General features: G+C 47.6%; 3 protein-coding genes across 10 annotated transcripts in view; all 3 read left to right on the top strand.

Moving 5' to 3' along the window:
• LOC122397056 (longitudinals lacking protein-like) overlaps window positions 1-25,056 on the top strand; it is a 166,615-nt gene that overhangs the window by 49,268 nt on the left and 92,291 nt on the right. Inside the window, exons 7-8 of one of the 8 annotated variants that reach the window (XM_043395896.1) lie at window positions 4,308-4,422; window positions 4,748-4,955. The exons of the other annotated variants lie outside the window; for them this stretch is intronic. Of the exons in view, the coding sequence (XP_043251831.1) occupies window positions 4,308-4,422; window positions 4,748-4,955 (323 nt within the window). Of the gene's footprint in view, window positions 1-4,307; window positions 4,423-4,747; window positions 4,956-25,056 lie in introns of those variants that run through there. 8 annotated transcript variants of the gene reach the window in all.
• Window positions 13,578-14,337, top strand: LOC122397061 (longitudinals lacking protein, isoforms A/B/D/L-like). The gene has a single exon (XM_043395901.1). The coding sequence runs from the start codon at window positions 13,730-13,732 to the stop codon at window positions 14,117-14,119; it is 390 nt and encodes a 129-aa protein (XP_043251836.1). The 5' UTR covers window positions 13,578-13,729; the 3' UTR covers window positions 14,120-14,337.
• LOC122397062 (zinc finger protein 211-like) lies at window positions 16,980-17,486 on the top strand. Its single transcript, XM_043395903.1, has one exon. It carries the CDS (start codon window positions 17,033-17,035, stop codon window positions 17,405-17,407), a length of 375 nt encoding a protein of 124 aa, XP_043251838.1. The 5' UTR covers window positions 16,980-17,032; the 3' UTR covers window positions 17,408-17,486.

The raw sequence follows: 25,056 nt of genomic DNA on the forward strand, positions 1-25,056 counted from the left end.
AATTTCGTCTGTTCGTTTGTTTCAGGTTACGTGAGAAGATGGCCGTACGTCGGCAACGTTTCTAGATCACCGAGGTACAGGAGGGTGCAGGCGGGCGCCTACCTCTGCCCCAGTCCGAATTGCGCCAAGTCTTTCAGCTGGAAAGGCAATCTGAACAGACATTTGAAATACGAGTGCGGATTACAGCCACGATTCAAGTGTCCGTACTGCGAGTATCGTTGCAAAGTAAAGGGGGATGTGAGTAAGCACATCCTGAGGAAACACCACGGCTCCACGGTCTACGTTCTGGATCTGTTTACCCCTTGATCCCCCTCCGGCTCTCCGACGGAGCCACCCAACCGCCTCGAAACTTGTACTTTTTATGTCCGAATAAAACGCAGGCTTTTTCTCTCTTAATTGCGCATTAATTACCGAGACAACGACTCGAATCGACGCTCGAGGAGGTTCAGACGACCAGGACCTTGTTCAAGATCGAAATCTTCTTGGATCTCCTTCAAATTCAGCGCGTTTCAAACGAAGGCGCGAGATTCGAAGGAAATTTCACAGATTTCGAGGATCACGTTCGCTCTTTCACGCTTTCTCACCGTTTCCTTTGATTCCAGGTTGTTAATGGCCGAGAATTCGCTGGAAGAGAAACTCCCGATTTCCATACACGGTGACTGTTTAGGTGTCCATATCGCGATCGTTTTGGACATACGTGTTGTTTGCTCGAGTTATGCGTAGAGGAACACGAGCTTTCCGACAAACTTCACCGATTATTCGTTCTTTAATGCACGCGAGAGACGAGTACAGTGATCTCCGGACGTAAGAAACGATCTAGCCCCGCTCTGATGAGACAGAGTCATCCCCACCGCTGGTTTACGAGAATCGAACTTTTTAATTCCACGATAGTTTTCACGTCCGGGGATGACTGTGGAAGTAAGGATGCTCGGCTGGGATTGTTCGAGGATCGATCGAAGGGAAAGAGATCGAGACTCGACGACGATTCGCCGTTGTGATCGTTCGTCGAGAATTGTTTTTCTCGCGCTACCGGCTGCATCCAGGACGACTGATCGCGAACGATACGTTCTTTTTCAGGGCACAAAGGGTCAACGCCACGTTTGGGTCACCGTCGCACGAACTGGTTCCTGAAACCTAGCACGTACGCCTGTCCGAATCCGAACTGTCGGAGCGTCTTCGCTTGGAAGAGGAACCTGACCAGCCATTTGCGTTACCAGTGCGGTCAGAAGCCTAGATTCAAGTGTCCTTACTGCGATTACGTGTGCAAGGTGAAGGCTGACATACGGAAGCACATCAGGGTGAAGCACAAGAACCACGACGTCTACGTGATCGATATATTTCAATCGTGGGAGGTTCTACGATGAGCGGGGATCGACGATAAAGAATCCGTCGCGTTCAGAATCCACGGCTAGCAACCGGCGTTCGTCGTCGACCGCTCTAACGGCTGTAATTTCGTAGAAGAATTAAAAAATTTCGTTTCGCTGGCTCGTCGTACGCCGGACCGAATTTCCACTGTAATAGGAAGAGAGACGCTTTTGTTCGATAGAAAAAGCTCAGCTTTCGTCGAGCCAACGAAACGAGCGACGCTTCGCATGTATTATCGCACTTTTGTTTGTTCTCTGGGCTTCGGGGTTTTCACGCCTACGCCGGCTATTCAGCAGAGGTACTAACAACCGAACCGTGTAACCGAAACCGTGTTTTGGAACTAAGAGGAACGAATTAATTGCATTTTCTCGGGACAAAATACCCCCCAAATCCCTGTTTCCTAGACGTCGAAGCAGAGAATACGATTAACGAAGCGGCTTCGACGCACCATTTCGTCAACCTTAACGCCGACTTTTTCCCCTTCTAGGTTCTGGTCGCCGTGTCGTCCTCCGAGCGCAAATCGAAAGCTCGGCCGCGTTTAGCAAGACAAAGAAGTTCCCCTGTCCGAATTGCCCGACCGCCTTCGGCCAGAAACCGAGTTTGACCAGGCATTTGAAGTACGAATGCAGACAGGAGCCACGCTTTCAGTGCCCGTACTGTCAGCAAAGAAGTAAAAAAACCTCGGACATATACGCGCACATCAGAAGGAAACACGCGAACCTTAGAGTATTCGTAATCGACATCCACGGCGACGCGACGCAGCGTTTGTCCAACGCGTACCGAGTCGACTGGTTTTGAAAACCGTTTCATGCGCCGCGAGAACACGAACACGAACACGAACACGAACACGAACACTGCGATCCACGGATAACTGAAACGGTTATTCTCGACTCTCCGCCATTTTTTTGCATATTAATTTTAACGCGACGAAATATCGAGATCTTCATTTTCTTTCGTAGACTCCGTGACTCCTCGGGCACGATTTCATTTATCCGAGGATAGCGTTTGCACCTTTGCGGAACAACGTTACACAGTATTAGGATAATCGCGATTCCTGCGAAGCCGCGTGACCGTCGAATCTGTACAAATTAGTCGCGAATTCTTTACCGAATGCTGTTGTATAGAAGCAAGAAGAGAGAGTATTTGAACGAATAAATGCGTTTCTACGATTCCACATACTTTTTTATTTACAGACGCACGCACACGGTTCTCGAGCACACTGATCTCACAAGAATGATTATACTCCTTTAAGCCCTCCCTCCGTCCGTTCGTCGGCTAATCACGAAAATTCACGAGTAGTTAGGGACGATTCGAGGAATCGTAAACGCTCCACGAGTGCATTCACGAGAGAAACACGACCGTTCCAATCTGTTCCAGGATACTACAACGAATGGTACAGCTACTGCCCCTGGAACGTGAAACCGTTTCAGTGTTTGAACTGTCCGAACAATTACTCGACGAAAGTCCACCTGAAACGACATGTAGTCAGCGCCTGCAACGGGAAGGAGCCTCGCTACAAGTGTCCCTATTGCCCCTATAAATCTCGATACCCGTCAGACACCTACAAGCACGTGAAACGTATCCACGAATATCACGTCGTGTTCGCGATCGACGTTCAAAACCAGAAGAACTACTTTCCAAAAGACAACAACGCGATCTAGGACCACGAATTCGCGCGACGACCGATGCAATTGGATCGCGCTATGTACATAAATTAGGAAATTGCAACGAGTAAAGTGTGTATCTGAACAGTACCAAAAGGAAGTCGCAAAAGAAAGCGCGCGTTTCATTAATTTCTCCTCTTCTTCCCCGTCGTTGATGTCACCCTAGCGATCGTTCGTTTTGTCTCTGACTCGAACAATGGCGGTGGAAACTCGCCGTCTCGATCCTCGTCTCATTTTTTGGAAATTTCTACGTGAGAAAACTCTTTTCCAAGCGACACGTATGAATCCCATCCATACGCGCCTCTTTAGCTCGAGAATAAATTTCCAAAAATATGGCTAACCTTTTTATCTTGCCCTGTACATAATATAAACACCATCTTTGTTTGATTATCGAGGATCTAATGGCGAACCGGTGACAGCCATGGTTCGATCGGATGTATCGACTTGTACTTTTGTTTCAGGTGTTCCGCTGCTTTGTGCCGTCGCGGTGTTAGTAATCCCCACGTCCACGGTAGACGTTCGTTCTCGTTTCGTGTTTAGTCGGTCCTGTAAAATCGGTTAGGCGAATTTTACTCGTAGTTGTTGCACGCACGAATCTGTTGTCGGCGATCTTTGTGTCTCGCTGCTGCTGTCCGTGGACTGTGCGCAAGTATCTTGCTGGGTTTTCTGTTTCAGTTTGCCGGGGCTTCGTCGTGTGGCGGAACAAGTCGAAGAGGTTCTGCTGTCCGAATTGCCCGAGCGGATTCACTAGGGAGACGAACCTTCGGAGGCACGTGCGGTACGGATGCGGCCAAGGCCCGAGGTTCAAATGTCCGTACTGCGACATGCACTCGAAAGAGATCTCGAACGTGTACAGGCACATTAGGACCAAGCACCGTGGAATGCGTGTTTTTCTCACCGACGTGGCCACCAACAGACAGTACTACGCGCGGAAGAATTAAAACCTGACCCCCGATTTTATCGTTCCCGTGGGATCGAGCAACGCAACGAACCGTTCACGCGCGATCATTTGTATCCCCCAAACGAAATAAACCATTTGTCGTTCTCTTCGACCATTCCGATCGTCGTACGTTGTACGGCGAGATCGGTGAAAATCCTGTTCCATCTGTAAGCCTAAGCAGAGAATGTATAATAAAAGTCGCTTATCCGAGGCATCGATGAAACTTTTTCGTTCCCAAGTGATACTCGACGGAGAAGTGTTCTCTCTTCTTTTCTAGACGCTATTTAATCTTCATCTCGAAGACGCGTACAATCACGACGTTTCCGTTTTGGTTTCAGGCACGATATATTTCGCAGCGTCGACGGGTTATCGTTACCCCGTGTGCCAGGGTCAGTCGCAAGAACCGCCACCCTGTCATCGTCAAACCAAGCACGGGACCAACGATAGCGACAGGTCAGTTGCGAGCGCGTATTCACCGCGAGCGTTAACCACTTCTCGAGTTCCACGGTCAGTCGCCATTTTCACCGGGACTGTTCGGTTCCACGTTTGCATTGCAGGCTGGAAGAGTGACACTTCCCGGAGACGAAGGACACTTCGTGGAAGAGGTGTCGAAACGGGGAAAGAATTCGTAAAGAGACCAGGTATTACTGCCCGGACAGCGACGTTGGACTCTGCGTGACCCCTTGTTTCAATCTTTATTGCCAACGTGTTGATCCGAGAAGTGGTTAACGGACATTAACGTCGATTATTCGCGGTTAATAACGGTATGGTGCATCAGGTATACTTGCCCAAAGTGCGAAAGGAGTTACCAGCATTGGCATCACATGCTGCGACACTATAAGTTCGAGTGCGGCAGCCCCCCGAGGTTTCAGTGCCCATACTGCACGATGAGGAGCAAGCAGTCGAACAACGTGTACAAGCACATACGCCTGAAACACCGTGGATGTAAGGCCGAGGTCATAGTGCTTCATTACGATCAGCAATGAACGTAATCTTTAATTTTTTTTTCAATTCTTTTTTCTCGAAAGTTTTGCCAATAAAGCGCGATTAACCGAGACGAGTGTGTACTTCCGTTCGCCACCGCCCCTTCCGTCCATCCCTCGATCCCTCGAAACAAGTTTTGGTGAATTGGAAAACGACGTTGCCTACACATCGGGGATCACTTGTTCCGTTTCACGCTTTCAACGACGTCATTTTAACATTGTTCAATCGTTTTACAGGTTTAGAGTCGCTCAACGTCCTCGTGGGAGTGTCCACCGGCCACGATTCGTTCCCGCAGATTTCCTTTCTTTTGAACGGGTCGTCCGGGCATATTTTTGTTCCCCCCCCCCCCTCCGTATATAGCTTGAAGATGCCTGCAACCGCTTTATTTGTTTGTCTTTTAACTCAACAAAATGTTGTACCACCGCGCGTGTGCCAGCCTGCATAAAGCACAAATCTCTCCGTGAACACCAAAAAAAATAGAAATCCATCTCATTTGTCGCCTGTCAAACGTTTCTTCGCCGACGATTCGCTGTGCACGACTATTCCTCTCGCGGTGAACTCGTTTGGAAACTTTGCCACGACGCCTCTGGGTCTCGGGGGTTTCGAGCCTGGACAAACCCGATCGCGTTCGACGAGTGAGAAGTATCTGGAGAAAGCAGGGAATGATTCTAAATAGGAACTAAGGACTTCCCTTTTGTCAGTTTCGGTTCATCGAGCTTTAAAATTTTAGAGCCCACAGGGCCAGGGTGTTCAAAAACGAAAAAAAAAACAGGTGTACGTTCTTCGTTCTCATCCATCACTGGATAATCCTTCGAGCCACACCTAGAAACTAAAACCACGTTCTCCCCCATCTGTAATCTTCATTGTAGTTTCACTCAGCAAAATATTCCCTATTTTCTCCCGATAGACTTCGATCGTTCTCGTTAATCGTGTACACTGGCTGTCGAAAGACTTGTTAATTTTCTCGCCATTGTGCATTACTTACGTGTTCCGTTCCTCCCACGCTTAGTAATAAGTAACATCCGTTTCACTAAAATTGAAAAGGTTAGGAACCCCTGATCTGGTCCATCGATCGTTCCACGACCCCGTCACCGATCTTCGTGTCGTTTCCAATCGATCGGATGGCTTCGAAACGCTTGGAAAAAACCGAGCTTTTCGAAAATCCCCCAGCCGCCCACCCGCCCCCTGCAGAGGGACGACGACGCTGATTTGTTCGAGCTAACCGTGCGCTTCCGTTTCTTTTTCAGCCTTCCTAGAAATGTTGCCGCTGCCGTGGCTCGAGGACAAGTACCCGGAACGTAGTCCGAGAAAGACTAAAACTCGGTTTCCTTGTCCACGTTGCCGAAAGAGTTACACGACCAAGAGCGCGGTGACGGCCCACTTCAAGTACGATTGCGGCAAACCGCCGCGATTCGAGTGCCCGTATTGCGGCAAATTGAGCAAGAAAAAGTTCAACATCCAGGATCACATACGGCACAAGCATCCCTCGAAACCGGTTGTCTGCAACACGTTGTTCTAGACTCTGTTCGACCGTCGGGTCTTTCGTTAACAGCGATAAATATTCAAAATCGACTACAGTGCCATGGAATAGGGGAAACAATAGCGTTTGGGCATTCTCCACGGTTTCTTTTGGTTATTTGGATATTATTTATTTTGTTAATAACACGAGTAGTCTTTCAGATCGACGATCGATCTTGATTCAATGGCGTAGGCTCGAGATTTACCATCGTCGTTCGATGTATTTGATCATTGGCAGCAAGTGCAGTTTCTTCCACGTTTTTCCTAATTCTCTGACGCTTTTATCGAAAGACCCTTCACGTGCCGACGCGTCGCTCGAGGAAGACTGAGATTCTGTTGTATTTGCGTACGCTCGACGACAGAAAACAACGGTATCGCAATCGAAAGCTCTAAATTGTATATGATATGCATTATCGAGGCAACGATTCTGCGCATCTGCCTTGCGCAGCCAGTCGTGACGCTACCCAGAGAGGGGGTAGCCGGAAGTTTCAGTCGTCGAGCGTACGTCGTGGGGGGGACATCGACTGTAGAAGCGTTTTCAACAAATTTGAAATTCGAGACCCGCTCGGACCATCGAAGCGCGCATCAGGTGCCCCGTTCTATTAAATTTTATCCAGTAAACCTCGGTATCGGCGCGTTAGTATATTTTTTAGCAAAATCGGGACTTCAGCAAGCGTTCGAACCAGTTCAGCGACGATCACTGCGAACGAAATCGAATTGGGAGATCGATAAACGTGGTTTAACGATACCCTCGTGTACATAGTCGACGGATATGTTTTCCGTGAAGAAGGATTGCGAGCGCCGGTCAGTCATGTAAACTCGTCGGTGTGTGAATCTTGTTTGAAGAAGAAAATAAATGCGTTTCTAGGAAAAAAAAACCAACGAGAATGTGCTTTTCGTCGTTTCATGAACCGTCGCCAGAGAGTACCTATCGGCCTATCTGTTTTCATCGCGTATGATCGATGTACTCGCTTGACCACCGATTATTATCCCTCCTGCATGTACCTCCTTGTGCGTACACGTTCCGCATCCCCCCGATTATTTGACGCGATGCTCGTGAAAGTTGTAACCGTGAATCGGCTGGCTTAACGATCTTGACTCTGATACGATATTTTGTAGGTGGCAGGCCCGGCGACCACCTTTGCGCCGCGCGCACGAGGAAGTTCGCGAAGATAATGGACACGCTGTACAACTCGAATACAGGGAAATATCACTGTCCTAACTGTAACAACGGCTACGGCAGGCGAGACACAATGTTGGGTCACTTTAGGTACGAATGCGGCAAGGCGCCGAGGTACAAGTGTCCTTACTGCACACTGTGCAGCAAGAAGACATCGAACGTTTATCAACATATCAGGTGTATGCATCCGAAGGAGCTGGTCACTCTCGTTAAGCTCTATTGAATCCGCGTTTAACACCGCGAAAATTGTACAAAAATCGATCCACCGTTTTTATCCGCGCGACGCTATCCTTAATTTGTAAATACGAAGAAACGAAGACTGCGATGTACGGTAATGACTGGTAATGTATGGTAATGACTTCGATCGTTGTGCAAACAAGAATAAATACGACCAAGAATCAAACTCCCTTCCTCGTTCGTCTTGTTCGATCATTCCTTTTCTTGCATTTCAGCGACGACGACCGATTTTCTGCAACGCGCTCGTCGACGATCGAAAGGTATACTCGCGTCAGGAACGTTCACGGATTAACACTCTCCCGATCTGTTCTCGTTTCAGATCCCATGGGACGCCTGTTCACGAAGAGGTTCGTCTGTCAGGTCTGCGACAAGGGTTTCAGTCACAAGCAGTCGCTGAGGAGACACCTTCGTCACGAGTGCGTCGGTGCCGAGCCACGTTACGCTTGCCCCTATTGCGGCAAACGGAGCAAATACACCACCGCGATATACAGACACGTGAGGAGCATTCATCTTGGCTTCGAGGTCAAGACGAATCTCCTCTATTGAACGCGTGTCTCGCGAAAGAGCGCCGGAAGAGCCGTACCCTTTCTGTATCGAGTCTAATTTAATTTATCGTCGTAGACGGTCCTTCGCGTCGACGAGGTACGTCAGGACTTCTGGACTGCTCGACTCTCTCCTCCGTCCATTAAATCGTCCAAAGCTCCTGCAGAATTCGTATAATTTATCTTTCAAGACGGAAGCGTCTTAAATTAGAACTCGAAGAACCATTTTTTGGCTCACTTTGTTCCACCTTCAAAGATGAACCTGTGTTAAATATCTCGTAGGGTAATACCCTTAAAGAGACGGCGCAGTGGATTAAAAAATGCATTAACCGAGAGCCAACATTAAGATTTCTGATAATTATTGGCCAAAGTGCATGTATAGGGTCCGAAGGTGAGAAAGGCCTCCAATTCTTTTACAAAAATATTGCATTTCGCGATTACTCCGATCAGAGTCAAGGTTGATTATTGATCGCCCTCGAATTGTTAAAGATCCTAAACGTAAATTAAGAACTATGTTGTGCTATTTTCTCTCTTCCTTCCGTAAAGCACACGAACCTGTGCCTGTATGGTTTCTAAACGCTTAAAAAGAAAGATAGACCGGCGGAACTGTGCGCGGAAGTTGTATTAATTATGGATCACGATGTTGGTTTCAGAGTATCGGCCGCAGCAACGACCGGGACGTCGCACGCTGCAGCACTGTAAGAAGTACGATTGCACCAAATGCGGCAGATTGTTCTCGCACAGTTACTCGATGCACCGTCATTACAGATACGAGTGCGACTCTTTGCCGCGTTACCAGTGCAAGTACTGCGGCTACAAGAGCAAGTGGACGCACTCGATCTACAATCACATCAGGAAGATCCACACTGGCCAAGACGTCGTCCTCACCACGCTCTACTAGCCCCGTGGAGCTCGCGGGGGTGGATCATGTATTCGTGTCAATAAATAAGAAATCGTAATGCCACGGGCAGCGAACGAGAAATTGTGTGTTTCCTTTGGAGTGTGCTCAAGCGAACAGAAAAAAAAATGCTTTTCGAAACGTGCGTTCGATCGTCGATCGTTTGGCGGTTCCCGACGCGAAACGATCGTTCGTTTAAGTTGCCTGCCCGCGTCCCGTTGGATCCGCGATCCCCCAAAAAACGCGACACCTCCGATATAACCGGGGCTCCGGTTTCAGAGGAGATCACAGCTTTCACTTCCTCTCTCTAACGGTAGATCCTCGTCTCTTTTTCTGCTTACAGACTTCAGGCCGATTGTCCTGGGCAAGTACCACGGTGTCGTTCGAAATTCTCGGCACATGCTGAGGCTACAGACGTCCCTTAACCGGCGCGGCTTTCCATGTCCGAGGTGCGCCCGCACGTTTCACACGTCCGGCGGCATGAGTCGTCACTACAGACTCGAGTGCGTCGATCTGCCGCGTTTCAAGTGCCCTCACTGCGATATGCGCAGCAAGTATACCCAGGCCGTGTACAGGCATATTCGGGCCAAGCACCGAAACATGGAGCTGAGGTTCGTCAAGCTTTATTGAACGCCTCTAGCAGCCCGGGACTTACGTTCCTCCGCGTGCCGAGCTTACGAACATTTCCATCGAATCGCCCTTTGCCCGACGCTTTATCCGGCGATCTTCTAACCGTTACGCGCGTGGATCCTCCAACGAGAACGATCGGCAACTTTCAATCGAAACGACACTTTTCATCAACCTTTTCACGCAACGTACGCCAAAGAAAATGATTCTCGAGTTAAATGTCCTCGCCTCACGAAGTGGAATCGATAAATTTGGTTCCCTCAGCATTTTCCCTCTCGTTGATCAATATCCGAATGCAAATAACCAATCTGGTCGTGACGATTGAAAGTTCCGTGGCTCTCGTTGGAAAAAGCCAACGTTTACAGGTGCAAGATGTCCCCACAGGGTGTGCGCGACTATTTATTATTTTCTAGGACGTAGAAACGGGATCGCGAATTGTTCGATTTGTAATGTTCAGCCATTTTCCAATGGTTGGAACGCGTTGAATCAGCGAGAGTCTTCCCGGCGTGCTTTCGTTCGATTAACGATTTTAGAATCGAGCTTGAGACGAACGTAGCCTAACGAGACTTAGATCTCTCGACCGTAGCGAACGTTAGTAGACGAGAAGAGCGACGCGATCGAGGAATGGTGAATTGTACATCATCGATCTCTCCGAACGATAATAAGTTAGAAGCATAAGTTAGGATCGATTTTAATCGCCAGGAACGTGGCTAAGATTACAGGGACGGCCCACGAGCGGTCTGTACACGCGTATAAACGATGTTGTTGCTATAATTATTATTAAATACCGATCGTCGACTCTCGTAAGAGATTTCGAGCGCCACGACTGCGAATATGACGAGCTTTGTACCGCGGTAACGCTATATCCAAATGAAACGTTCGAGAACTTGGGAACGCTGTTGGCTGTTTTGCGACAGAAACACGCGCACAACAATCTTCTGTACCGTCGTCATTAGTATCTTACGACTGATATATAAATATTATTAATTTTGCGGGGGCGCACACATGTAATATCGCGTACGCATAAGTTTTTTGATTGGCCTTAAATTAAAATTGTACCACGGATTGCGTGAACGAAACCCAAATGTATAAGATCGTGTACGATTCCAAGCACGTTGATAAAAAGAACAAAACATGACACAGATACAAAGGCAACGGCTGTTTTATTGCAAGCTTCTACACGTTTAGACCGTTTTTTTTCCTTTTTTTTTTAGCGGAAGAAATCTCCGCGTATACGTTCGATTTTTGTTATCGTCCTGCAACCCGGATCCGTGCTCCAGATTTGTTTCGTTTCTTCTACCTTTTAAGAGATCGGGGCAAACTACGACCTACTGATCAGACGTTTTAAATTTTTCAGGGAGTGGAGGCGACGGATTTCATCGTAAGACCTTCTCCTGTCCACGTTGCCTCAAGCATTACAAATCGAAGAAGTACATGCGGATACATTACAAGCTCACGTGTGGAGTCGATGTGCCGCGTTATTGTTGCGCTTATTGCGAATACGTGAGCAAATACGCGTCGAGCGTCTACAAGCACACTCGCACCGCTCACAAAAAGTTACCACAAATCACACCCCTGAAACTCTACTGAATCCCACAACGGAGATCAATTCCAGCGAATTGTTTCCTCCTCCTGTTCATAGCTACACTTTTACCCAAACGACATAATAAAACCTGTTATTTACAGTTTTCGATCTCACTCAGTGCTTTGCTTGTCTCTACACACTGTCTCCCGGATAACTGCTCGCCAATCGGGACTGCTCCTGTTCAGTTACTCGGGGACGGTGCGATCTTTCTTATCTCGAGCATAAAGTATAGCATCATCTACCTAATAAAAGTTAAAATTCTCACATTTTTATAGCTCTGTTATCATTGAAAGATGAATCAAAAGTATAACGAGTTCAATGTTTATCAGTGGACGACTCTTGGTCGCATTTATCACCGTAATCAGGCGATTATTTTCAGGCTGGATCGGTTGTCGATGGAAATTTCGATCGGGTGTCCGGGAAACAGTGTACACCCTGGCGTGTTTCCTCCTCGCGAAACGACTTTCGAACGAACGTCGACGAAATTTTTAAAACCCCGTGGACGATATTTCACGGTGTCTTGGATGCGAAGATCGCTATTATTTCGAACGAAAATCGCGACCTCGTCCGACGGGTTTGAATTCTGATATTGAATCCGTGCTTCCAGGTAGGCTGGCGGCAAATGGAGATGGTTGGTTCCACTGTCCTCGTTGCACTCACAGTTTCCTGTCGATCGACAGCATGTTACGTCACTACCGGAACCATTGCAATCCCCACGAGACCCGTTTCCGGTGTACGTACTGCGATTACGGCTCTAAGTACAGCTCGAACGTCTACAAACACGTGCGAAGGGTCCACAAACAGATGCCCTTCTTTAAACCCAACCGAATATATTTGCGTTAAGTCCACGGCGGAGGGAAGCTGCGACGCCCCTGTGCAACGAGAACGAAGAACTTCCGGATTGGAATTCCACGCCGACGATTCTCTCAAAGTCCCGAAGAAACTGCCACCGTTGTCCCTCGTCTATTTCTCACGTCGTTTCACGGTGGCCCCTCGATAAAACGCTGCTTCCTTTCCTCGAAGGTAAAGCACCCCATCGTCATTCTCTTCAACCTATTCGGACTATTTCTAATTATGCGTTCATCGAATGGTGTCTGAAATACACCCTTCTGTAACACGGTTAATTCGTCACGTGTTGTATGGAAACCCTGGTAAACAAAACTGAACCGAAGGCTGTTGAAATTTGTTTTGTTACAAGTATATCGTGTTATGGAAGGGTCGAATGTTTCGACTAATATCCACCAAGAAGAAAATCCCAACCCCGCAGCCATTTATCGAGGGACTATCGAACCGCGTCACATTTAAAACACTCTGTACTCTGGTTCTTGTTTTACAGTACAAGATTTTGTACACCTTGCTTGAAACGAAACAATAAAACTCGTTCAGTCTATTTTACTATTCGAAGCGTGTGTCAGTCATTTGCGGTACGCAAATGTGTACCCCGAAGAAAAAGTAAGAAGGCGTTGCGCAATGATTATTCGATGTTTCGTGTCACTGCTCGATGATAATGTTGCACTGGTTTGAGGCTCCTTAAAAAGCTCCGTAATCCCAAAATTGTGTGAAGTGGTTCGAAGTGTTTCGTCCTGTCTTGTCGCTCGTTCAGCTGTGTACACCCCTGACTGACCCGCGTCGCGATCTGCTTCTTCTGTTGCAGCGTACGCCAGCGAGCGGTGGCCGCTACAAAAGTGCCTGGTCGAGAGGTATTTTTGTCCGAGGTGCTGCAGTTCCTTCAGCAAAAAGTCGAACATGATGACCCATTTCAGGTACGAGTGCGGCAAGGAGCCGCGGTTTCAGTGCCCGTACTGCGGTAAACGGGACAGGAAGTCCTCGAATACCTACAGGCATATCAGGACGAACCATAAGGGTAGCAGGATACAGGCGTTCAGGCTCTACTGAGAGAATCTCGGGCGTTTGCACGGACCATCGAACGAAATCGCAGTTTACGGGGCCCCGTTGCGACCGACCAAGTTAAAAGTGTGAGCAGCCGCGTGTGCGTGTATAACGAACAAAATAGATGTCTTCCTATCCCCTCTCAGGACAATTGCTCTCATTGAACAAACCCCTGTTTTACGGTCTCATCCCCCCTCCGTCGAGCATCCTTCGTTTCAGAGGACGGACGCCGGAAATGGATTAACTTTTTCGTCCCCTTTTTCTTTCTCTCGTTCCCTCGATCCGATTCCAAATGGTCGATGATCGTCGTAATCGCGGTCCTCGCCGGTCATTCGACCCCACTAACCGTGACCTCTGTTTTCCTGTTCGTAGGCAGAGGCCTGCCACCCTACGACACCGGCGTCCTGAACATCACCAGGACGAACACGGACCACGGGGCGAGTCGTTACGACGTGAAGCACGAAGACGGCCCTTTCTGGCACTCCACCAGGATGTCCTATCATTGTCCCAGGTGTAACGCGGGCTACACTTACAAGAAGACCTTGAAGACCCACATGAAGTACGACTGCGGCAAAGAGCCAAGATTCAAGTGTCCTTATTGCAACAAGAGGGACAAGTGCTCGTCGAACATTTACAAGCACGTCAGGATGCGGCACGATGGGATGCCCGTGATCGTGCACAGAAATTAGAATCGTACCGTTCCTCCTCCTCCCATTTTCGGGTATTCCACGTCTTCTGCTTCGCAATTCCTTCGGATCTTCCGTTTCCGTAACGCTCGCCGTGAAATAATCGCGGGGCGAGGGCCGGTGCAGACGTCGATCATCCGTTTAGAACGATTCGGCTAGTTTTTATTCAAGCAACGAACCCTGCTTAAATAAAATTTCAGCCCCAAGTATTCTATTTCAACCACCGTTCTTTTAAACGAAGTTTTAACGAATTTATTTTATCGAGTTTTCCGAATAAAGAGTTACTTTTGTTTTTTCGTATGGTACGTATTTGTACGTATAGACGGTGATTGCGTCGATCGACTTTTCTATCGCGTTGACTGCCTGGATCCCTGAATTTTCTTTTTCTTTAATTCTTTGGTGGAAAATCCTGTCATCCATGTTGTGGGCGGCAGTCAACGTGCTGAGTGCTCTGATGGCGGTCTCTTATGGTTATTTATTATAAAACTACAGGAGACCGCCAATTAATCATTTGCAAACAATCAGGATCGAGATTACCTGCGAGGTATTCGTCAACGTAACTAATTATCCATGCGATATATAGTTACTTGATTGTTTCAGTTCTTATTTATTTGTACGATTTGCGACTTTAAAGTGTTCGATTTCTTTTCGAATTATTTTTCACAGTCAGCTTACGATTATTTTTATAATATAATCGTGCGATTATAGGGATATTCCTATTTATTCGATATTTGAGTTTGGAGCGACGAGGCGTTTGGAATCATGGAAATGTATATTTTACTGCCAGTTGGGCATCGAGAATTTTTTAGTTTATTTTGCAGTATGTTTTTTGGATAAACGATGACGATCTACATCGGCCCCTAAGTTAGCTGGTGTACATTCGACGCGGGGAACGTTGAGAATTCGTTGACATTTCATTTTCGAGATTCAGGGGACGCGTGTTGCACTTATGGCACTCGTGACGTCAACCCTTTGAGTGCTCGAGTGCACTCAGTGAGGAACGTCGATGCAGGCAGGTGGAAAATTCAGAAAATTTGCAACCGTATACGAAGCGGGGCGTTTAAAACAGCCCACTCGAGTACCTTCATTATTTTTATCATTAATAATCTTCCTTGAATAATTCTTAAAACCAGGATAATGCCTTATTTTCAGGCGATTCGTTTCGAATGTCCCACTTTGTACACGTTGGACGAACTCGATGGCTCGTTTGGTACCCATGCTTTAATATTTTATTTATCGATGCCACGAGTTCGTTCCATTTTCAGCACTCAAAGGGTCGAAACGTTATACAGAGAAGGCTTGCGCGATATCAGAAATGCAAAACAAATCTCTTCGAACGCATTTTGATCCGGTACCTGCGGGGACGTCACGACGAACGATCAGCTTGTCGTCGCGTCTCGAAAACTGTACAGACTTCTTCTTCCTATCGTATTCTACCCCACGCAATCTTAGAGAATAAGAGATCCCCGATAAATAGAGTATTTTAGACGATACATCTCACCGGATGGACACCTCGGTATTTACGACGGAAACGAATCATGTCACGAGCAATAAACAATCGGCGGACGCTTACCTGAATAAAATCGCGAAAATTGCGGAACGAGCGACACCATACGAGACCATGCGTTGGTCGAAACCCCGGGGATTCGATACTGAAATACCTAAACAGTTACACATCCCCTTTATCACCAAGTTTGCTATTCTAAAGCTGGAAAAGTCTTAGAACAGATTCGTGTTTATTTTTGGTTTACGATTAGAAACGAGTCCCCGGTGGAAGCAGGTTTCGCTAATTTTGTTCGTTTGATATTGCGTACCGATGCCATACCGATCGTACTTGTTAAGCCGCGCATGTAAGTTACGGAGTCGTCGCTATGCCAAATTGTACGAGTTAAGTTAGAACGAGGACGCATACTGAATAAAGAGAGCAACGGAAAACGTGAAGCTGTCATTTTCACGCAACGTTTTCTGTTTTTATTTTCGTTTCACTTCTTCTGAGCAAATGTTTCTCTGTAGCCATCACGTTGGCACGTTATTACCAGCGTCGATCAAGTAGTTAGTACGCGTTTAGATCCGACACGCGGGGGCGTCGAGGCGCCCCGCGTTAGCGCTCGGCGTTTACGGCACGTCGAAGCTGGGCGCAGGACTAACGTCTTGATTGTTTTCAGATGTGAGGAGAATGGTGTGGCCGAACGCGAGGACACAGTTCGCAGTCTCCAGTTACATCTGTCCGAAATGCAACGCAGGATTCCGTAGGATGTGGGACCTGATCAGGCACAAGTGCGGTCAGATCCCCAGATACGCGTGTCCCTATTGCCATAAGAAGGACAACTCGTCGTCGAACGTTTACAGGCACATTAGACGATGGCATCCTAAATTGCCGGTCGGCGTGAACAAAATGTTCTGAGCCGTCCGCCACTCGCTCCGGAAACAACAGTATTATGTATCTTAAAAGAAGAAGAAGAAAAAAATAACAAATAGACGCGTTCGAACGTTTCAAACCTAATCCTATGTTCGCTTCTGTAGAATTTTCACTTTCCAGAACGACGAGAAAGTACGTAAGAAATTAGGTAGAAGCACCCGAGGAAACGGAACGCCGCCGTTTTTTAGAGCGTATCCGACTGCGAACTATTCTGTAAAGAATAAACGATCAAACTATATTATGGCGCTGTCTCGCTTCAAACTCGTGGTACGAATTATTTCAATGATCCCCCTGTAACCCCCAAGATCCGCGGGACCCCTGACCCTTCGGTTTATTTCGATTGTTGGGCGCTTGCAGTAGGTATATACGATTGCGCTTACGTCGAACGGGCTTCAGTTTCTTCACTTTGTAATTAGAAAAAAAAAAGATCGTCGACGAACTGCTCGTAACTCGCGTTGGCCCATGTCGAGGCTCAAGGCTCGAGCATCCCTCGCTACATGTCGCATTTGTGTTTTTCATTTTCAGAGTGGAACGACACTAACACGACCGAGTGCCAGCAGTGCGGCAAGACCTTTGCCAAACACAAAGACTTGATCTTCCACACGAGGCACGCGTGCTGTTATCAGAAATGCAGGATTCGTACCGTGAAACGGGACGACGGTTTTAACCGTCCCGGCAGCTTGGACTGCAATCAGTGCGGCAAGACGTTCAAACGGCTGAAAGATCTCAATTATCACGTTCGCTACTTGTGCGGGATCCGGGGGATACAATGCCCGTACTGCAGCAAGTGTTACACGTACACGTCCAACGTCAAGTATCACATAAGCCGCTATCACCAAGGGAAGGAAGTTTATTACAATAAACTCTACTGAACGGGTCGCGAACTCGCGTTTCACGCGACATCCCCTCGATGGGTCTCTTTAGACGTTGTCCATCCCTGTTCCTTCGTCTTCCCAGTCTAACACTCAAAACGAGGCAAGTCCTCGTTAAAGATCCAAAGCGCCTAGGGTGGCATTTCGTCCAAACTTTAGCTTCCTCGACTTATTCGTATCGGTTCGAAGAGATCCATCCACGGGCGTGCAAGCGTTCGATCGAATCGATTACGACAACGATGCCCCCGAAACGTTTCCAGACTGTTAGGAATTATTATCGATGGGTGGGAAATCGAGGACTCGATTCGAGTAGGTTAAATAATATATAAAAAAGTGTATCAATTTCTTCTTTGTGTCTCTAGTCATCGAACGTCGAGCCTCGAACCAGGAAATGTACTCGCGGAAAGAGATCTCTCTGAACAATGTAAAACACCATTAGACGATTAAACGAATATTTGCTGAGCCTTCCCATTGTTTCGATCATGCCCTGAATAGTAATCCAGCGTGTTTATGTGTGATCTGTTAACTCCGTACACCGCTCTCGCTCTCTCTCTATCTCTCTTTCTCTCTCCCTCCATACTCCGTGGAACGTTTCTTGTCGCTTCTAAAAAGAGTATCTTGTGTTTCTCGAGAAACGTTTCCCGTTGCACGGTGTAAATCTAGGCCGTTGGCTATCGACGTTGATTAACGATCGCGTGTGTTGATTTTTTTCAGATGACTACCGTGGACATCCGTGCAAGAGGAACGACCTGGACTTTCTAAACAATGCGTCGGTCATGAAAAGCCTCTTGAACGGGTATAGATACCATCCGAACGAGCGCAAAAGGTTCGAGTGCATGGACTGTGGATGTCGTTTTACCCAGAAGACCACCATAACCAGGCATCTGCGTTACTTTTGCGGTCAGGGGCATCGTTATCAGTGCCCCTACTGCGAGATGAGAGCCTCTTGCTCGTCCAATATTTACAGACACGTCAGGTCGCGGCACGTCGGATACAAGGCGCACGCCATCAAGCTCTTCGTCCCGGTTAACCCCCGTAGAACGTGAGAAAACGACGTCACGACCCTCCTCGCGAGTGTCCGGGAACACGACGGACGTTCGTACGAACGATTGAACACGACGGTGGCTCGATAATCGCTGTAGATAATAGGCGACGAATCCGAAGCGGCGATTAGTGTAAAGTAAGACCGTGTAAAATTCTCTCTTTCCTTTCACATGTTCTGCAATATAAGAAAAAACAAAAAAATATATATATATACGTATGTGTCTTTCTGTATCAGTCTCTCAACGCATTGTTGTTTCGGTACAACGCCCCCCCCCAATTCCAGCTTTGCTTGATCGACGCCTCGTTGAGCGACCCTCTCCCCCCCTTGTCGATGCGAATAGAAACGATATATTTTCATTGTTTTAAGCGCCAAGGTGTTCCCCCTCTTTATTTTCTATGTCACGAAGACACGGAACGATGCACGTGCACACGCTTCCGGGACATGGGGAAAAAGAGCTTCGACGAGCGTTCGTTTCCACCCCGGTGTCCCCTGCTAACTTCGTTCCTTCCATCTTTCAGGTTATTGCCAGACCATTCCCAGGCAACGACGGAAAGTATACTCGGTGAACAAGAGTCATTACTGTCCACGCTGCAACCGCGGCTTCACCCTAAAGAAAAACATGACGCGTCATCTCCGCCACGAGTGTGGCATGGCCCCGAAATACCAGTGCCCTTACTGCGAGAAGCTCTCCAAGTTTACGCAGAACATTTACGCTCACATCAGGAAGTACCATCCTGACCAGGCTTCCTACGTTAAACGACTCTACTGAAGTCGCGAAACAAAAAACATGTCCTTCGTCCATGTGTGAGAAAAGTTAATAAAGTTCTCTGAATCCCAACATCTCGAGTGTAATTTGATTTCGAGGATCTCGTCTATCGCGGGCCACAGGATCTCTTCCACGGTTTGGAATTGTCGGTGACTGGTTACTAACGACCTCGGTTATCTTGATTTCAGGTGCTGGACCGAAGGTGGGCGTCGATGACACGTGGAAATCCTGACTGACGGACGTTTGGAGCGAACCTCGTAACATAAGACGTCCATCGTTCTTCGTACACTCGATAGCACGGATTCGTTTCGTCGATTCGAGCAAGTGGACTATCGATAGTTTGGAAGTACAGCGTTTCTAGCCTCTGAAATATTATTTTTCAAAGAACCAAAGGAGAGTTTAAATCGTGGACTGGTCCACTTGCTCCCGCGGCGGAACAAACTCGTGTCCCCGCCATTTGTAACAGTGATAATGAATAAAGACCAACGAGACTCGATCGTATCCCACACGATTAACCCGCGAGACACACAAACAGCGCCGACGAACACAAATTATGCTTCTAAATGTTTTGCCAGTTGTCGAGCTTCTTCACGTTGTACCCTTCCGCCAGGTTCGGAATCACGTCGACCGAATCGAAAGATAGCGGCCTGTTTTCGAACGCCATTTAACTAAAAAAAACCACTCGTTGCTGAATTTGGTTGTTCCCTCCCTCCCGATTGCAGCGGACTCTCGTAGCACGAAAGAAAGGGAGAGACAGAGAGAGAGTGTGTGTGTGGGTGTGAGAGATCAGAGAGAAATATGAAATTACCGCTGTTATATGTGTCGTCGAGCCTCGTACATTGTTGTGGGGAAATTTCACTTACATAGAAAACTACCGTGTAATTTCCAGTGATCTTCAACCTGACTACTTTGCCTTACGCGACGACCATGGCGCCGGAACGAAGATGGCGGCGTTGCAACACCGGCGGCCTGTTCCCGGCGGTGAACACCGCGTCCAGAGGTAACTTCGATTGCCCCAAGTGTCAGAAGACGTACAAATGGTACCGTGGGCTTCACAGGCACTTGAAATACGAGTGCGGTAAGGCGCCGCGTTTCAAGTGCCCGCACTGCATGTACACCGGGAAACACAGGTCGCACGTCTACTCGCACATCAAGAGCAATCACAGCAATCGTCCGGTTTACGCTCTGGACACTCAGCAGGGCTGAGCTTGGTCCACGAAACACGCGACATTTCGACAAAGGTGCAATCGTTATCGCTTTAAGTTCTCCACCACGCTCGTCGCGTGGTTTAGGAACGTTTTTTAACGCGTATACTCCCAGGCCTCTCTCGAACGACTTTTATAAACTCTACACGGCGCACGTAACGAACACGAATCTCTTTTAGAGTGCGATAGAACGCGTTCCCCCGTTCGCTTACGCGCTATTCCGGCTGGGTTCTCGCCACTGACTGCAAGCAAGAGTCTTTGATTTTTTTAAAAAGATCTATATATATATATATATATGTATATATCAGGGACATAGCTGTAATATTTTACTAGTCACGTAAGCAATCGACTCGCGGTGGTTCCGTAGTATCGAAATCACGCTTAAAAAGAATTGTACCACGGATCATGCGAACGGAACGATCGACGCTTGTTACTCGTTCGTCGGCCGACTTGTCCTATAAACAATTGTTTTCTCTCCTCTCTCGATATTGTACATTTCTATTCGTAGCGACTGTATAGAAAATAAACTTCCTCAGCGACAGCAAACGACTCAGTTCTTCCACCCCCGACGATTTATTGTTTCGCGCGACAAAATAAAGAACACCCGGGCAAGATCCATCCTTCGATGAATTTTTTTTCTCCCTCCGGCCTTTCTGTTCTCCCCACTTTACTTTTTGAAAGCGACTCAAATATCCCAGCCACGTGACCGTAGAACTAACCACACTTGAGAATCTTCACCCTCGCGTCGCTTCTTTGCCCCGACGAATAAAAATCTCACCCCCCCAATTAGAAGTTCCGGTCCAAGTAAGCCGCGATTCACCCCAGCTCGATCTCGAATCGTACGACTAACTGTCCCGAAATCTTCCTCTTTTTCAGATTGGCCGACGAACGCCGGGAACGCGCGTCAGAGCTCGAAGCGCGCCTACGATTACAATAATCGGAACCGTCATCCTTGCCCGATGTGTTATCGCACCTACAAGCACCGTAGTCACATGATACGGCATTACAAGTACGAGTGTGGTAAGGAGCCGCGTTTCAAGTGTCCGCACTGCATGTACATCGGCAAACACAGGTCGCACGTCTATACGCACATCAGGAGCAATCACAGCAATCAGCCGGTTTACGCTCTCGACACTTTGCAGTGCTAAAAAAACAACATTGTCCGTTCGCGTGTTTTCAGCGACGATCGACGTACGATTCTCCATCGAATCCGCGCTTCAGGGTCGGAAGAAACTCGTCCAAACTGACGCGAAACGCTAGTTGATTGTCTTGCTCGGTACAACCGCGATCCATCGATCGCATCCGCGACAGGATGGACGAGTTTTACCGGGGTACAGTACTGTCTCTCAGACACAGTTAAGAAACTGGTAAGCGAAACACCGTCGTTTCCGGTTCCCTCGAGTTTGTCGAGAGTGCTTGGAAACTGTGTTTCGACGCATATGTAACCGTATTATCGTGGAATGTACATCTCGATAGCTTCCATCGGACTTTACTTTCTTTTTAAACGATGCGTCTCGAAGTGTTTAGACGAAATTAGTTTAGACGAGACCCAATTTAACAATAGATAGGACGGAAATTACGGAGTATATATTTCTCGATCCGTATACGAAGCATTAAACACTCTTTATGTAATTGCATAGCAATGTAGGCGTTCTAATCCTAGCGGCGATCTAATCCCAGACGTTCGTGCGTCTGTAGTTGTATTCCATTTACCCATGAAACGGTATACCCTTTGATAATTATCACACACTACTGCCCGTCTAATTGAAAATTATCGTAATACGATGCTTGGTAACCATTTTCATCGTAAGAACCTCGTTTAAAACGGTCTTGTAAGGATAAAGTAGACTTGTTAGTAGCTACGACATCAATCGCGACAACCCGAGGGACAGTACTGTACGCGAGGTTTTACTCCTTGCTACGAGCGTGGAGTAATTTGCATTACCGTTCCTCCTATCCCCGATCATTTGCGTAGTAACCTTGTTTTTTTTCTTTTTCTCTCTCGATAATTGTACATTTTTATTCGTAGCGATTGTATAGAAAATAAACTTCCTTAGCGATAGAAACGGCTCTGTTTTTCCCACCTTTGCGTTTCTCTTTCACGAATAAAGAAAACCGAGGACTTTGGGATTCTCCATCCCTCGTTTTCGTTTGGTAGTACTCGTACAGTAGTTCTAGACGTTAAGTCGTTCGCGACGATGACTAACCACGCTTAATTATATTTTTTATTCTACGCATCCACGCGAAGAGGACGCCCTCTTAGAAGTTCAAGGCCAGTCGGAAGTACCACGAATCTCTTCTCAGCTCGTACGAATCGAACCCCCCCACTAACTGCCTCGAAATCTTCTTCTTTTTCAGATTTCCCCATCGGCCGGATCGCGAGCCGTACGATCTACGATAGCGACGATCGTTATCGTCATCTCTGCCCGAAGTGCAATCGCAGTTACAAGCATCGCAGCAACATGATGCGTCATTACAAGTACGAGTGCGGATCGCTACAGAGGTTCGAGTGTCCCTATTGCAAGCACCATCTGCGTCAGCGTACGCACGTCTGGACCCACATACGCACCCTACATCCCGATCGCGAGCTATACTGCGTGGACATCGTCACGAACGCGAGGCTCACACATCCGGAATACTCGATCTCCCTCAAGTCCGTCCAGTTCTCATTCTCGCCTTAAAATAATTACACTCTTCTCGACTCTCCTCGTCTACCGATCCCTGTGCAATGTATCGATAATAAAGCGTCGACCATTTCGAGTCCGCACCCAGCGTATCGTCTTTGAAACGTTTCAAAATTTGAAAACAAGACCGAATATACGTCAGAGAGATCTGTTCCTATTCGTAGGTGTATTGCACATTAAAATTGAACTTGTTTTTCCAGGGTCGTAAACGTTACGGATTTTATCGTGTAAGTAGAGGATCGAGACAGGTAAAAATGCAAAGGAAACGTGTGGGAGTATCTTTGCTTCTTATTAGGATCCGCTAAGCGCTTCGCATCGAGACCAGGAACACTGAAATTTAGGCGTATCCGACGGAATTCCTGGCGACGTTTGCCGTGGGTTACTATTAACCTTCTATTTCTGTTTGTGTCTGTTTCAGAGAGCGGGAAAGGCGTAACGAAAGTGGAGCGGTTTCACGGCCGTTCCGGGCGGGAGTTCATGATCATCAGACGGAACGGGATGTACGAGTGTCCCAGTTGTCACAATCCGTACAAGTGGAAGAAATCGATGTTGTCGCACCTGAGGAATCAGTGCAAGCAACCGCCGCGTTTCGAATGCCCCCACTGCGCGATGAAGAACTATCAGAAGGCACACATGATCCGACACCTGCGCGTCCATCATCCCCAGCTCGCTCAGATGTTCTGGGACCGGAAGCTCAACAATTTCTTCCGCCTCTAACTTCCCGTTGTCCCGTTTCACTCGATTGTTGCACGCAATAAAGCTCGTCGATGAACTCTCCGGACGAATGAAGTTTGTCTTATCCCGTGACACCATGTCCTTCCACCCCCCCAATTTGGATCGTGTTCCTCGCGCAACGAACACACGTATGCAATTTGTTTTTAATAGTCCTTTCGATATTTTTCAGCGACCACGGACCGGTTTGGTACCGGTGCTCGAAGAAACGGTAACCGTGTTTTATTTTTCACGTTTTGTTTTCCTCTTTTCATCGTTTCGCTGCGAGGATGCGAGGAAGTAACGTTTCCACGAATTTTACATTTTTTCTCTGTCGAGCACACAAGAAACAATATGAATGTATTTGAAACGTTCCGCCGGATGCAGCGCGCTCGTGAACGTGATTTTTTTTAAATAAAAATGATCGATCGCGCTGCACTCGATGGAACGTACGTTCGTTCGACGAGCGCGCAGCTATATCGTAAATCGCCTCTCTTCTAGCGATCGAGAGTCCATGCTGTTCAGCATCTACATCTCCGTGTTTCAGGATTCCACATTCTGCCGCTTCCGCTCGGGCAGAACCTGATCTGGAAGAACCGATCGGGAACGATCGGTAAACGTAGTTTGGAATCCAGCAAAAACGTGAAACGGAGGGCGTTGAAGATCAACGCCAGCGACAAGAAGAAACCGTTCCAGTGCCAGAAGTGCGGCCGCGGCTTCACCCTGAAGAGAAACAAGGACCGTCACGTGAACTACGAGTGCGGCCACGAGCCGAGGTTTCAATGCCCGTACTGCGGCCTGCGTAGCAAGCAAACGTCCCCGGTGTACGCCCACATCAGGAAGAAGCATCCGGAAGAGGAGGTGTTTATCTTCGACATGAAGCTTTGAACACGAAGATCAGACGACGATCGGGTCCACCGCCGGGCCGTTTCGATCAAATAAATTTAGATGTTGCTTTACGACTATTTGCCCGCTTTGCGTGGGAGTGTGTCTCTCCGCTGCACGCGCTCATCCTGAAGTTCTTTGCCAACCGACGTGGAGACTCCAAGTCTTTAATCTTAGGATAAAATATATTTACACTTGAGAACGAGTCAGCATATCCTTGTAAAGTTCTGAGTAAAGAGAACGGGAATTCTTTTTTTGGATAAACAAAACACGTACCACCTTCCACCCCCCTTCAAAAAAAAAAAGAAAAAAAAAATATTATAATTGTCCGTTGTAGTTTAATCATTCTTCTT

The sequence above is a fragment of the Colletes gigas genome, unplaced genomic scaffold (genome assembly GCF_013123115.1).
Source record: "Colletes gigas isolate AHSC1104 unplaced genomic scaffold, ASM1312311v1 Colletes_gigas_Sc00008, whole genome shotgun sequence".
Taxonomy (NCBI): Eukaryota; Metazoa; Arthropoda; class Insecta; order Hymenoptera; family Colletidae; genus Colletes; species Colletes gigas.